The sequence below is a fragment of the Lactuca serriola genome, chromosome 9, assembly GCF_051521515.1.
Source record: "Lactuca serriola cultivar US96UC23 chromosome 9, Lser_US96UC23_V15, whole genome shotgun sequence".
NCBI classification, from domain to species: domain Eukaryota; kingdom Viridiplantae; phylum Streptophyta; class Magnoliopsida; order Asterales; family Asteraceae; genus Lactuca; species Lactuca serriola.
Genome location: NC_136416.1, coordinates 185837328 through 185852599, shown reverse-complemented (window position 1 = coordinate 185852599; position 15272 = coordinate 185837328). Strand labels below are relative to the sequence as shown.

General features: G+C 36.9%; 2 protein-coding genes and 1 long non-coding RNA gene across 3 annotated transcripts; 1 reads left to right on the top strand and 2 right to left on the bottom strand.

Annotated features, from left to right (window-relative positions):
• The first annotated feature begins 4746 nt into the window (after positions 1 to 4746).
• Positions 4747 to 10010, top strand: LOC145072216 (Nucleoporin, Nup133/Nup155-like protein). Its single transcript, XM_079018600.1, has 6 exons — positions 4747 to 5123; positions 5961 to 6085; positions 6174 to 7817; positions 7893 to 8602; positions 8666 to 8821; positions 8915 to 10010. Exons 1-6 carry the CDS (start codon positions 4921 to 4923, stop codon positions 9824 to 9826), a joined length of 3750 nt encoding a protein of 1249 aa, XP_078874726.1. The 5' UTR covers positions 4747 to 4920; the 3' UTR covers positions 9827 to 10010.
• A 2643-nt stretch (positions 10011 to 12653) lies between these two features.
• Positions 12654 to 13846, bottom strand: LOC145073369 (uncharacterized). Its single transcript, XR_013691332.1, has 2 exons — positions 13086 to 13846; positions 12654 to 12837 (listed from the first exon to the last, which is right to left on the bottom strand). It is a non-coding gene; the product is annotated as an uncharacterized LOC145073369 (long non-coding RNA).
• Positions 13847 to 14261: 415 nt separating this feature from the next.
• LOC145073368 (chlorophyll a-b binding protein 5, chloroplastic) lies at positions 14262 to 15272 on the bottom strand. Its single transcript, XM_079019914.1, has 2 exons — positions 15080 to 15272; positions 14262 to 14991 (listed from the first exon to the last, which is right to left on the bottom strand). The coding sequence occupies exons 1-2, from the start codon at positions 15223 to 15225 to the stop codon at positions 14340 to 14342; spliced, it is 798 nt and encodes a 265-aa protein (XP_078876040.1). The 5' UTR covers positions 15226 to 15272; the 3' UTR covers positions 14262 to 14339.

Here is a 15272-nt window from a genome sequence, read left to right as displayed (position 1 = left end):
CGGTCCAAAAATTCCGTTTTAAATCATTATAAAATCATAGTAATCCAATCATCACATAAAAACATAAGTGGTAATATCTCAAAACATCATGTCAAAACACTGTATCCAAATCATATATCAAAACATCAGCGTAAATCCTCCCTGGCTAAAACGTTGTGGTGTGTGCAATGACGTCATCCCGAGCTCTTCCCTTTGCTACCAGAAGTACCTGAAACCAAAACTGAAAACTATAAGCATGAAGCTTATTGAGTCTCCCCAAACTACCACATACCATACACATATCATATAACATACAACTAGGAGATACGGGCCTCGCCCACACTCAACGAGATACCGGTCCCCGCCTACACTCGACTAACTATGAGATACAGGCCTCGCCCACACTCAACTATCTTAGAGATACGAGCCTCACCTACATTATGCTAACTAGGAGATACGGGCCTCGTCTACACTTTGCTATCCGGAGGATACGGGACCACGCCTACACCCCACTACCTAAAAATACATACAAGTATCACATAGACAACAAGTATACCATAATCTACTAATTCATAAACATACTCATATAATACTAAGATACGAGCCCTACCCACACTTAGCTACTAATCATAAACAAGTCCAAGATACGGGCCCGACCCATACCTAGCTACTAATCATAAACAATTCTAAGATACGGGCCCAACCCACACGTAGCTACTCTACACAGACTGACATTGGTGCCTTCGACCCGTTCCTACTGAAGGAAACTCACCTCGCAAAACTGGCTGTGAAATCTCGTGGTGAGGAATCTCTGACGGTTGCTCCAACGACTCCCCGACTATCATTATCACAATATCACTTAGTCAAATATATGATAATCCTGTTTAAGGTTAAATGACCATTTTACCCCTAGTCAAAGTCAACATTCTTGGTCAAAGTCAACATCCTGGGTTGACTCCCTGAAATCGCGATCCAACTCGTTGAGTCATCCCCCTGACTCACCAAGTTCCCTGGCTACTCATAGTCGCGATTTGGCGAATCAACTCGTCGAGTCCCTCTCTTGACTCGCCGAGTTCCCCAGTTTGATTGAGCCATCTTAATAGATTAAGCTCCTATCCTTCAGATCCAAACTCCCTACTTCTTCTACATACTGGAAATGCCCTTTTAAGGGTAAAGTTTCCAACTTTACTCGTTATTAGTCCTTCTTAATGGTTTTAGCTAAAACCCTAGTTCTATAGGACATAGATCTTGGTTTAAAAGCCACAATACTTCAAACTAAAGCATAAACATAAATATAGGCCTTAGACATCATTTGAAGACGTAAAGCTCCTAACTTTCCTTCCATGCACGACCTTTTGGGGCTTAAAAGGCCGTAATAACACCCTAAAGCTTGCATGGGGCTTCCATGGTCATAAAGTTTGTACCTTTATGCCATGAAACCCCTTTTAGACCCCAAATCTAAAAGGCAGATCACTTGGAACGTTCGTATCCCAAGGGCTAAGCTTCTTGGACCAAAAACCCCATGAAATGATAAGAAAGAGATCTAACAAGCTACTAAGCAAGGTTAAGGCTTGTTTACCAGAAAATGAAGAGGATGAGATGTTGCTTATGGATCTATAATCTTCTCCTAGAATGCTCTAGCTTCTTCTTCTTCTACAAGCTTCAAATCACACAAAGTTCACTAAAAAAACGGTTCACAAGCTCACACAAGGCTCTAGGGTTTCGTGGATTAGGGTTTGGGACTTGGAGGCTAGAAATGAGGCCATAAAGTGGGGATTAAGATGCTTAAATAGGGTGCAAAACCCGAAATTAGGGTTTCATCCTGACAACCCTACTCGTTGAGGCTTCTCAACTTGTCGAGTAGGCGACTTAAATCCCGCGTCCAATCTCGTTTCTACTCGATGAGTCTGGGGCTCCCAACTCGTCGAGTAACTCTTCAAAAATGAATAAATTATAATAAAATGCGTACTAGGAATCAGGCGTTACATTATGAACCTATAAACAAGATTTATCAGCGATTCCAAGTCGTTATACCGATCGATCTACTTATGGGGATGATGTCTAGGCTGTGATTTAGTGATGTGTTTAAAGTGAGATTTCCAAACAGTATACTTTGTATACCAAACGGACCATACCTCTGATATGATCCTACCTGGTTGTTCATTACTTGATAGATCATGAAAGTAGACTTTGATTTAATGATGAATCTAGACTAATAATTAGTCACAATAAATACTAGTAAGACTTAGCTATAATAGAGCTAGATTATGTCAAAGAAAGAGACATTTGCTAGAAGCGAAGCGTTGCTCGAATTTCGAGTCGTCACTTTAACATGTGAGTGCATAGTTACTTTCATCTTATACATATATATGAAGTATCTAATATAAATTACATGTTATGTGTGCATATTATCTGTGTACTTGATATCTATGCTGGATGACCACATTACACATGTTTTATTCGATTTAAAGTGTATACGTATTTTATACCTATAATTATGATGGGTAAAGATGAGTAGATTAGAGATGAGATGAGATGAGAGATGAAAGATGAGATGAATGATGAGAGATGAAAGATGATACATATGATGAGAGGTGAAAGATGATGAGAATCCTTGACCCAAAAACGATGGCCCAACCATCTAGCAGAGTATAGATGACAACCACATACTATTCTAGACAGTCCAGTGGAACACTAGCAGACTCGCAACCTATAGGTGTTGTGAACGATGTGTTCACTAGATGTACTCTAAAAACCCTGGCAGCTATGAAATTAGTGCCTCATAAACAAACATTGGCAGCTATAGACTTAGTGCCTTAAGAATGAACGTTGGTAGCTATGGATTTGGTACCCTATAGATGAACATTGACAGCTATGGATTTAGTGCCTAACAGATAACTTTGGCAGCTATAGACTTAGTGCATGTTAGATAGACCCTGCCAACGATGGAGTTCATGCCTATTCCTTAGGATAATCCTTAGGAATAAATATTGACGAATAGATGATTCTTAGGGAAGATACTTAAGAATAAAGAAGATAACGGGGATGGGTACTTTGGTTAATTGTTTGATGATTAAACATAATAATTATATTATTGTGGGTTGAAAACTCTATGTACTCACCAGGTTTCCCAACCTGACCCACTTAGTTTATTTGAATCATAGACGTCGATACGAAGCTACATTACACTGAGAGATTAAAGGAGATGTAGATCACTAGTGTAAATGAATTTAAGGTCTGTTTATGCTTATATTTTTGTATTGACGATGACATCCCAAAGTTTTAATATAAACAAAATACATTTCTTCGGAAATGCTTTGATAATGTATTTATCATGTTTTTCTGGGAACAAATTCCGCAACATTATTCTTTAAAAATGAATACTCTGATTTTCAAATAAGCATAAATAATTTTTTTAAAATGACTGTGAATTTGGGGATGTCACAATTTCTGCCAATATCTTCAAATTGTCATAACTTCCTCATCATAGGTCCGTTTCCAACGAACCTTATATCCACAGAAAGGTGGCGAGAAACCCTACGCTTCTAACAACACACCCAATTAAAACTTCCTGAACAAAACCCAAAATTCATAAAAGACCGAGTTATCAAATTACGATTATACCCTTGGCCTCCGAAGACACAATCGAACACTTGATCACTTAAACCATAACACTCACATCCGAAAAGACTAAAACCTTTCTTCCCCAAGGCCCTAAACCTCATGACAATTGAACATTGGGCCGCAACCTCGAATAATAAAACAAATCTGAAACCGAGTTTTACAATAATGATGTTTATATAGTGTCCACACACTTGAAAATCAGGGTTTTCATTAAACCATGCGTACGCCCTGCGTATAAGGCTGTACTCCCGCATACGCATTTGGAACCTAGTCTAAGCCTTCACATGAGTACGCTAAGCGTTCTATTTGGTACACCCTACGCACTCGCTTTACAACTAGTAAGCTAAGCGTACCTTGTGGTACGCCCCGCGTACAACTCAAGGACTAAAATGCACAAATAAACTCAACAAGGGCAAAAGAGAAACTTATCAGGATTCAAGTGTTACAATCTAATCATAAATTCCGTCATAGATTTAAGATTTGGAACAAATTATAACATCTATACGACAACAAAGGATATAAGACTACCTTAAGAGCTTCACAACTTGGAAATTGACTTTACAACTTTAATACTTCACTAGTCTTTCTTCAATATCATTTTTTCTAAGTGTGAAATTTCTTCTAACAACCTTATAAGATATCATGTTTTTATTTAAAACCAAATAGAACATCTAAAACATTTAGGCTTTGAAATAATTCAACATTGAATCATTATACCATCACTTACAAAGTTTGACACCATAATATTTCTACACATCCATAAAAAAATCTTGCGAATTGCCTTATACTTATACAAATAGACTAAACTATCTTCACGAAGAATACCTTATGCAAATACTTCAATGCATTCTTGTTGAAGTGTACAATTCTAACCGAATATTATTATAACCCATTACCTATGAATTCCACATAATAATCAAAATCCACGTAAAAGAAAAATTAAATATATATTTCTATTCATATATAGTGGACAACAACAATTCTTTCTTTTAATCTCACATCTTAATCTTCACATTAGTATATAGGAAAAAAATAAAATGATACTTGATTTCTTCATAAAAAAATATGGATGTTATTCTTCATTTTCAATATGCTTATCTGCTTTATACCGTATATAGGAAGTTTTACTATTAAAATTTGAAAATCAAATCAAAGTTTAGGTCCGTGATTTGATTCAACTTCGAATCTAGTCCGGACACTTCTGCTCTCCGACTCTCGAAATTTCTCCAACTTTTGCCACCATTTCTCTAAAACCCTAAACCTCTTCATTCAAATCAATCGATTCAATTGCTTTCGTTTCTCCAGTCTTCTTCCGTAATGTTTTCTCCAGGGACCAAGAAATCCAACTTCAGTTCTAGAAAGGATCGAACAGTTCGTGAGCATCCGCCTCCTGTAGGCAATGGTTCTCCGGTCACTCCTCCTAGTGAGAACAGAAATCCGGTGACGGAAAATACTATTCCGGAGCGACCGAGTACCGGCACCCCCGCTCCCTGGGCATCTCGCTTGTCTGTACTTGCTAGGTAAACTTTTGAACTCAGTTGATTATATATTTTTTGTAGATATTTTGGATGCTTTATCATCTGTAACTTTCGTAAGTTGTTAATTCCGCTTTGATCACATATACACAAATAGAAGCCGATCGTAGAGAAACGACGCGCAATGCACTTCATGTGGAAACATTATGTTCGTTTTGGGATGACGTTGGATTGCTAGTTTTGGATAAATTGCGTCCATTCTCTTTGTTTACTCATTCGATTCACAATAGGTGACCTGATTTACTTCTAAGAGTCTAGATCACTCTCTGATTTCGTGTTTTGCTTCGATAAGAACGAATAGCTACATTAATCCTATTTTATGCATATATAATGGTAATTTTGGTGTCAAATCTGGATAGTTAGTGTGGAGGGAGTAATTTTATTAGCACACTGCATATTTATCTGAATCGAAGCTTGAGTACATCATGCATATGGAGTTTGCTGCAATGAGTTTATATAACAAAAGCTTGTGAAGTATGGGGTTTTGCTAGAGACCACAGCCATCAAATATAGAGCGAGAATTTACCTTGTTATACATCATATGCGAAACATAGGACTCAGGAGTCATGAAGTTTTCTGAATCATACTTAAATCTAGGGTTTAAACTACAAGTACTTGATAGAGTTCATCTCTAAATGCTCTTTAAGCATCAATGTATATGCATGTAAATGGTTCACACTTCACACAGTGTACCGATGTTTACACTGTTTTTGTGTTCAATTACTGTTTGTTATAGAATCCATGTTGTACATATAGTTACTAGGCTTTGTTTTGGACATATTTAGTGAATGTGATGATATTGATGGGTTTTATATCACTTAGAATCCCAACTGTGAAGAAAAGCGACAAAGTGGATGATGTGGACCCCATTCAACCTGTATATGCTGGAGAAGTTCCACAAGTAGTTCGTGATGAACAAGCTAAAATGTTGCAGAAACGTGCTTCTGGTTAGTAAACACTACACTTTGTTTCCAACTTCTTAAAAAAAGCTATTATGCGGTTTCATAAGATATCATGTTCACCTCATATTGACAGGTGATACAAACACCTATGGTGGAATGGACAAAGAAACCTCTCTAGCATGGATCATATGTGGAAGCAGGCTTTTCATTTGGAGCTACCTATCATCAGCAGCTTCAAGAAAGTGTATCACTCTGGAACTTCCTTCAAGCATTCTAGAAGATGGAGATATCAACAAGAATTTAACCAGTCCTTGGTTGCTTTGTTTTCTTGATTGGGATCACACACAGAAGGTTCACCAACAAAGAACTTCTACTGGTGTTCTTTTATGCAATAGGAAAACTCGATCCCTTATATATTGGCCCAACATTTATTCTTCCATTCCTTCAGTCACTCATATCGATCGATCAAAGTCAAATTCCTACAACTCTTTGATTGCTTCTGCTATACTCGAGAAGCAAAATTCCTGCATTGCCCTTGCATGTAGCTCTCAGGGTCAACTCTCTAAATTCATTTGCACGCCAGCTGGCATCCATTGTCAAGAAACCATAACTGTTGGACAAATTCCTAGTCCGAAAGGGTATCCTAGGTCATTAATTTGGCATACACCCTATCTGAAAGAGTCAAAAAGAAAGTTCCTTTTGTTGACAGATCATGAAATAAGTTGTTTTTCAGTTGATCTTTTTCAAGATTTTACCATGTCAAAGATGTGGGCCCATGAAATAGTAGGAGATGATGGTGATGTTGGTATACAAAAAGGGTTAGCAGGGCAAAAAAAAATTTGGCCACTTGACATGCAAATAGACAATAATGGGAAAGTAATGACTGTTCTTGTTGCCACTTTTTGTAAAGACAGAGCCACAAGCTCAAGCTACACAGAATACTCTCTTCTCACAATGCAATACAAATCCGGTTTTGAAAAAGTTTTGGAGAAAAGATCACCCATTGAAGTGATAATCCCAAAAGCAAGAGTAGAAGATGAAGACTTTTTATTCTCCATGAAGTTAAAAGTTGGTGGCAAACCTTCCGGATCTTCTGTTATACTTTCAGGTGATGGAACTGCAACAGTCACACGATACTCACGAAACACCAGCCGTCTTTACAAATTTGATTTGCCATATGATGCTGGGAAAGTTCTAGATGCTTCTGTCTTCCCTTCTGACGATGGTGAGGATGGTGCTTGGGGTGTTCTCACCGCGACAGCTGGCGTGTGGGCCATCCCTGAAAAGGCTGTTCTGCTTGGTGGTGTTGAGCCACCTGAAAGAAGCTTATCGCGTAAAGGAAGCTCTAAAGAAGCTTCTACACATTTCTCACATTTTGCTCCTAGAAGGGTGAGTTCCGAAGCACGTGACACCGGAGATAGACAGCGGGCGGCGGTGTTCGCCGGAGTTACTCACCGGACCGCCCAAGATGAAGAGTCTGAAGCTCTGTTGACACAGTATTTTCATGGTTTTCTTCAATCTGGTAAAGTTGAAGGTGTAAACGATACACTTCAAAAGAAAGGAGTGTTTGAAAGAGATGGAGAGATAAATGTTTTTTCTAGGGTTAGCAAATCAATCGTTGACACATTGGCAAAACATTGGACAACTACTAGAGGGACAGAGATTGTGGCTTTAGGTGTTGTGTCTACACAGCTTTTGGATAAACAGAAAAAACATCAAAAGTTTCTTCAGTTTCTTGCTCTTTCTAAATGCCATGAAGGGTTATCTTCTCAACAGAGTATGATTCCTGATTCCTGATCAGTTTTGGTTTACTAATTAGTAATTACAGTTTACAAATTTCATCTTGTAACAGGGAAATCATTACAGATCATAATGGAACATGGTGAAAAGCTTGCTTCCATGATTCAACTCAGGGAGCTTCAGAACATGATTAGGAACCAGAGCTCAACCGGAATCCTGTATTCCAATTCCGATTCCATCAACGAGCTTTCCGGTTCCATTTGGGATCTGATTCAGTTAGTCGGTGAGAAATCCCGCCAAAATACAGTTCTTTTAATGGATAGGGACAATGCAGAAGTGTTCTACAGTAAAGTGTCTGAATTGGAACAAGTATTCCACTGTTTGGAAACAAAATTAAGTCTCATAATAAATGAAGAGATGCCATTCCCTTTTCAAATCCAAAGAGCATGTGAATTGTCAACCATGTGTGTCACAATACTAACTACATCAATGAACTATAAGGATGAGAATCACATGTGGTACCCCTCACCAGAAGGATTAACCCCATGGTATTGTCAAACTGTTGTAAGATCCGGGATGTGGACTCTTGCATCCTTCATGCTTCATTTGTTAAATGACATGGGTACCCTTGATAGATCTTCAAAGCTGGAGTTCCATTCTCATTTTGAAGTGTTTGTTAAAGTTTTACTCGAGGCATATTCAGGTGCTGTTACAGCTAAAGTTGAACGTGAAGAAGAACATGGTGGTTTATTGGAAGAGTATTGGAATAGAAGAGACACACTTCTTGATTCACTTTATCAACAAGTCAAAGTTTTAACTCAGGTAAAAAAATTAATCCAAATTACGATTTGTAACTTTAATATTTGATACTATTTTTGTTCTTAGGGTTTGGTGAAAGAACAAGAACAAGAACAAAACAGTGAGATTTCTCAAAAACTTTCGTCTAATTTACTTGCTATTGCTAAAAGGCATGAAGGATATCAGACTCTTTGGAATTTGTGCTTTGATCATAATGATTTGGAACTACTCAGATCTCTAATGGTATGTATGTAGACAAGTTAACTTAACAGTTAACACACATTTTTATTTATTTGTTTAATTTGATTTTTTTTTTTTTTTTTTTATTAAATGAAGCATGATAGCATGGGTCCAAAAGGAGGGTTTAGTAACTTTGTATTCAAACAAATGTACAACAACAAACAGTTCTCCAAACTCATGAGACTTGGTGAAGAGTTTCCAGAAGAATTAACTATCTTTTTAAAAGATCATCAAGATCTCCTTTGGCTTCATGAAATATTCCTACATCAATTCCCTTCAGCTTCCGAAACCCTTCACGCCCTTTCACTTTCAAATATTGACAATTCCACCCCTGAAGTCAACCAACCAACTTTGACCGACAGAAGGCGTCTCCTTAACCTCTCAAAGATAGCTTCCATGGCAGGAAATGATTATGATTATGATTACAACACAAAATTGAAACGGATTGATGCCGATTTAAGACTCCTGAAATTGCAGCAAGAAATACTGAAACTCCTTCCGGAAGAAAAAGACGAAATCGCCCATAAGCTTCTCCCATCGGCGGACCTCATCCACCTATGCCTCGGGATCCAAAACAAGAAGCTCGCGTTATACCCTTTTGAAGTGTTCGCGTGGAGCAGCGTATCGTTTCTCAAGGGCAATACGGGTATTTTGGAAGAGTGTTGGAAAAATGCTGCGAATCAAGACGATTGGGAGGCTATAAATGAAATGTGTGTGACGAAAGGGTTGAGTGATGAGGAAATAATGGAGGTTTTGAAAGATACGACGCTTTTTGAGGCGTCGCGAAAGTGTTATGGAAGTGAGAGGAGTTGTTTTGAAAGTGGAGGATTTGAAGATGTGATGCCTTTGAGACAAGATGGGGTTGAAGGGGCTTCTGTTGAAGGGATATTGATGCAACATAGGAGTTTTCCTGATGCGGATAAGTTGATGGTGATGGCGATTATGTTGGGGAGTGTTGTGGGTGATCATCATGATGATGGTGGAGTGGGAGATGCAATGTGTGATTGATTGATTGATTTTTTTACTGTTGGGTAAGATGTAATTTTGATTGATGGCGTTTTTTTTTACTGTTGAAGGTGAAAAAGTGTAACAAACGGTAAAATGACGTGGCTAATAGTAACACTATGAATTTGTTGGGTTAATGTAGCAAAACGGAGTAGAATTTTAAAAGTAAAATTTTTTTTTCTTGCAATTTTGGTTTTTATTTCGAGGTAAAACGTACTTGGTATTTTGAATATATATTTGTTAACTAAATGTTTTTAAATATAATTATGGGGATCATTATAACGTTCATTTGACTCTAGAAAGGTTTTATGGTTCTATATATACATACATTCTTCGGAGGATGAATTCTTTTGTAAGGATGCTACACGATTGTAGGTGGTAAATCTTGTTGATGAGCAAATTATGCTATGTAAAGAATTGATGAAGAAGGTTTGGATATGAAGAGGTGAAACAAATGATTTTTCTTCATAGAAAAAAGATGATTTGAATAGATGATGCCATGATGGGGTAAGATAACACAATAGTTGTTGATGTTGATGAATCTTTGGTTCAAGAATGACATAGCCCGTATAAAACTGTCCAAGAAAGGCCCGAATACATGCCAGCCCATTACGTAATGCTCATGACATGATTGATTCATGAACAGCTAGGCTGTTAGAGACCAATGTTAGTCTAGTGGATCTTCTTGTTTGATCGAATGTAGATTAGTAGAGGTTGCAATCGACAATCGTGTCGTGTAGGGTTCGTGTTGTGTCGAAACACTAAACGGGCTGAAAGTGCTTGACCCTAACCCAACTCATTTAATTAACGTGTCGTGTTGTGTCAACCCGTTTATTTTCGTGTCAAGTTCGTGGCAGGTTTCGGGTTAGGGTTATACATTGAAATATGTCATGTCATATGAGGTTAAAAGATTGAGCATGTTGAAAGAGTAGGAGTTTGGTAGCCGGAAAGGAAAAACTAATTGTTTGGAGACAGAATAGATGAAGTCATAGCAAGTTCAGATGACAAAATTAAAAGAATGAGAGTTGGGAGACGGATGACAAGGTCATGACTCATGAGGATGTGAGAGTGGGGAAAGAGACTGAGTAGTTTGGGAGAGAATGGAAAAACTGAAATGAAATCTTGATCTAGACGGCTAAGTTATTTCAACATTATAAACAACTCAATTCGAAGGTTTTCTTTTACTTATGCTTTTGGTTTTATATCTTTCTAGTTTATTTAAATAATTCAAAAAACTTGCATATAAATAAACGGGTCATTTTCGAGTCATATTCGAGTTGAAATTCTTAACCCTAACCTTACCCATTTAATTTTCGTGTTATGTCGTGTCAACTCGTTTATTTAAACGGGTTGAAATATCTTACCCAAACCCGTTTATTTCGTGTCGGGTTTCGTGTCGTATCAATTTTGCCACCTCTATAGATTAGTGGTTGTTAATGTTTATGTGCCTAAGGATCTACAGGCAAAACGCAGAGTTACTATGTTGCACGGGTAGCATGAGCTACTCTTCAAATTTTCTTATCAAATATAAATTTAGTGAAAATTCGTCAAAATCCGTCACAAATCTGTCACGGAGCTGTTGACAATCCATTACAAATATGATAATTGTGAATTTAATGTAAATTCTTCAGTTAATTGACGATTTGGTAATAGAAACTGCTTTCAGAAATGAGTTTTTTCTAGTAGTGTAACTCTTAAAAAATTTATGCAACCCCTGATTTTTTTCCTGATCCGCCATTGGCAAAACGTAATTACAAAATACGTTAAGACGATATTTCAATCACTTTAGGTATTTTGATTGTCTTTGCGACTTTAATAAGGTTCTTATGCCGAATGAGAGGTTCCAATCTTTTTTTTTTCTCATAATAATGGTACACTTTTTACTTATTTTATTAGGAATCAGATTTAGTTAATATACCATAATTTCACATGATTTTTTAATACATTTTAGCCGAATAATCATATGACGCCTATGAAAAACTTTGTTTAGATCATTATGGATTCTAAAATAACATGTTAAATTTGAACCAAAATTGTTTTAATTCTTCTCTTTGAGGTTTCAGATAGAAGATTTGAAGATATTTTTCTATCTAATTTATTTTGGATGTTGTTTCACAGGGTCATCCAAGTGTTCTTTATAAAAAAATCTTTAAATGGTTAAAATTTTTAATTAAAGATCTTATAAGAAGCATAAAGTGGATGGAAAGTGAGAAAACAAATGATAAGATTGACCATGCCATTGCTTCAAATGATCAAAGTATATATATATATATATATATATATATATATATATATATATATATATATATATATATATATATATAGTATCTAATATTATATTGGTGATTTTAGTGTCAAAGTTTATTTCATTTTAGTACGATAGAATTTACAGATTATTGATGGAGTTTATTTCTTAATTTGATTTTAGACAAGTTAAGTGCCGTGAAGTGCACACTTGAATAAAACAAATTCGATGCCCCCTTGTGCAAAAATTAATATTGTTAAGAAAATTGTTATGAAAAATATTATTTTTCGAATATATTTCTTATACTTACCTTTGAAACCGCTATCCTTTATTTATGTGATAAAATCAACATTTAATGTTTACTGATGCTTATCTTTAGTAATGAGAAGAATTCAAATCCAATATAAATCTTAGTTTGTCGCCTTATATCGATGCCTTGATTCGAATCAATCTTAGTTCGTGGTTTATCTTTATGGTCTGCCACGCGAGACCTACAAAACACTTGGAATGTCCGGGTATCTTGGCCTACGTCACAAAGCAGGACTACCTTAACCCAACCATAATATGTTGACATATGCAATCAAATAAACAATAACGAACAAACACAGGTAATCATATAGATCTACCAATCTAATATATCACTATAGCATACAACAACCTACACACAGGGATACATGCTTCAGTACAAAATATAATGAAAAAACTTACTCGTAAGCTAACAGATATCAACACCACCCACACAAAGGCAAGAACCGACACTATAAGCCACCTATACATCGAATATAGGCAAATCCTCAGTCTATGGCCTTAAAACCCTCAAGTTGGTCAAAAGTCAATGGTCAAAGTAAAAGTCAACATTCAAAAGTCTCACAGCCCCTTGCCACGCAGTGGAAACCTAAATGAATACACGTTTCATTTGGCCTTGACCACGTCGTGGTGCATCCTTTTCCACATCGTAGTCACCTCAAAATTCATTATTAAAGACTTGAATTACCAAAACTCAAAGGTGTTAATTACCTGGAACTTGGGATGCTTATGATGGAGGAACATTTCATGAGGAAGTAACTCGTCTCTTGTCACTATGGGTGTGTCTAAAAAGTGTCCAACTGCATTCGCCTGAAATAAATCATGATATGCACCTTCTAATCTAGTTAAAGAAAAGTTTATTTTTCGAACCTTTAATGTTTACAACTATACTAACATTTTTATTCAAATGCTAAAAAAATCTAATAATATATATCATGCTTTAAAAATATTGTAACAAATTATCGAATATGACATGCCATTTATGACTGTACAAGTCACTAATACATGAGGTATGCATTAACAACTTATACCGTTTTAAAGCAAATCACGGGTGATAGAGAGATCACAAGTGTACAAGTCATAATGCACGAAATACAAGTAACTAAAGCACAAAATTGAATGTGACACTCCTCGCTTGCGATTTCCTCACTAAATTTTCCAAAACGTGCTATTTTTTACGCAAAACTAGTAAAAGACTTTTCCTACTTCGCTCTCGAGTTCATTAAAGGAAATAACATAAAAGAAAATGAAAAAAAGAAACAAAAAAGGATGATCTTCTTTTTCTTTCTCTCCGATTCCTCCCGATTTGGGAGGACAATTTATAAAGAAGATTAATAAAAATCTTATTTTGTTTCCATTAACTAAACTATAAATTCTTCCGTTTCTTTTCTTTTTTCTCTTTAAATGAAAGGAGCAATATGTAAATGCATGAAATCTAATAAAAAAAAGATAATTTACAAAGTTATAGGAGGGAAAACCTTTTTGAGCCATCGGAGAGAGTAGAGAATTTATTTAACCTGAAAGTATGAAAATTAGGATACATTTCTAATTTTAGGAGTTAAATACTATGCGCTATGTATCAAAATCATAACCCATTTTCTGAAATCAAAGATAAGAGGCATGAAATCACATCGTGGCCACCTATAATTTTGATGGCTATTCTTAAAAAAACGATTAATTTTTGGTTAAAACTTGAAAAGTCAATCACAAAAATGGCTAAGGCTCTTTTTGTGATTTTTCAAAAAAATAATACAAAGTACAATGATTTGTTTCTATTACATTTTGCGAGTTTCTCCAAGATAGTTTGTTATTGCAAATTATAGAATTTCTTTTTAGCATCTTTGCGAAATAATGAATTCATACGGAATATCATATGAAATGCAATAGTTTCTCGACAAAACAGCTTCATTTCATCTTGTAATGTTGCATAACAGTTATCGAATTTACGAAGGATTCAATTTACACTCATTTTCCGGGCACAAAGTTGGTAGCATAAGCCCAAGCATTGTTAGCAACCGGGTCAGCAAGATGGTCAAACAAATTCTCAATCGGACCCTTCCCTGTAACAATAGCCTGAACAAAGAATCCAAACATAGAAAACATCGCCAATCTTCCATTTTTAAGCTCCTTAACCTTCAATTCAGCAAAAGCTTCCGGGTCATCCGCCAATCCAAGCGGGTCAAAAGACCCACCCGGATAAATCTTATCAAGGCCTTCACCAAGCGGACCCCCACCAACCCGGTATCCTTCAATGAGTCCCATGAGGACAACCTGAGATGCCCAGATAGCAAGAATGCTTTGGGCATGTATCAAATTAGGGTTTCCAAGGTAGTCAAGACCACCTTCTGAGAAAATCTGGGAACCCGCCTTGAACCAGACTGCTTCACCGAATGTGACACCGTTTTTGGAGAGAAGCTCGGGGAAGACGCACCCGAGTGCACCCAGCATGGCCCACCGAGAGTGGATCACTTCGAGCTCACGGTTCTTGGCAAATGTCTCCGGGTCAGCTGAGAGTCCGGCGGTATCCCACCCGTAGTCACCGGGGAATTCACCGGTCAAGTATGATGGGGTTTGCTCGGAAAATGGACCCAAGTACTTTGGACGATCTGGTCCATACCTGTTTAAAGATGGTGATTACAGTTAGTTAGTTCTGGTAGCGATATATGAATTTGGAAACAAGAAGAACATCGATTTGTGAATTTTACCAAATGCTTTGTGGTGCACTTTTGACTGTGCGGCGCATGGTGAAGCGGCCACCATTGAAGCTGCCGGTCTTCTTGACAAGTTCGCTTTGTGGCTTCAATGTTGCCTGGCCGGCGAATGCTGACTGTTGGATTGCGGTGGTTGCCATTTCTTTGAGGGGTATGAAGAGGATGATTGTAGATGGTAGAGGATTGG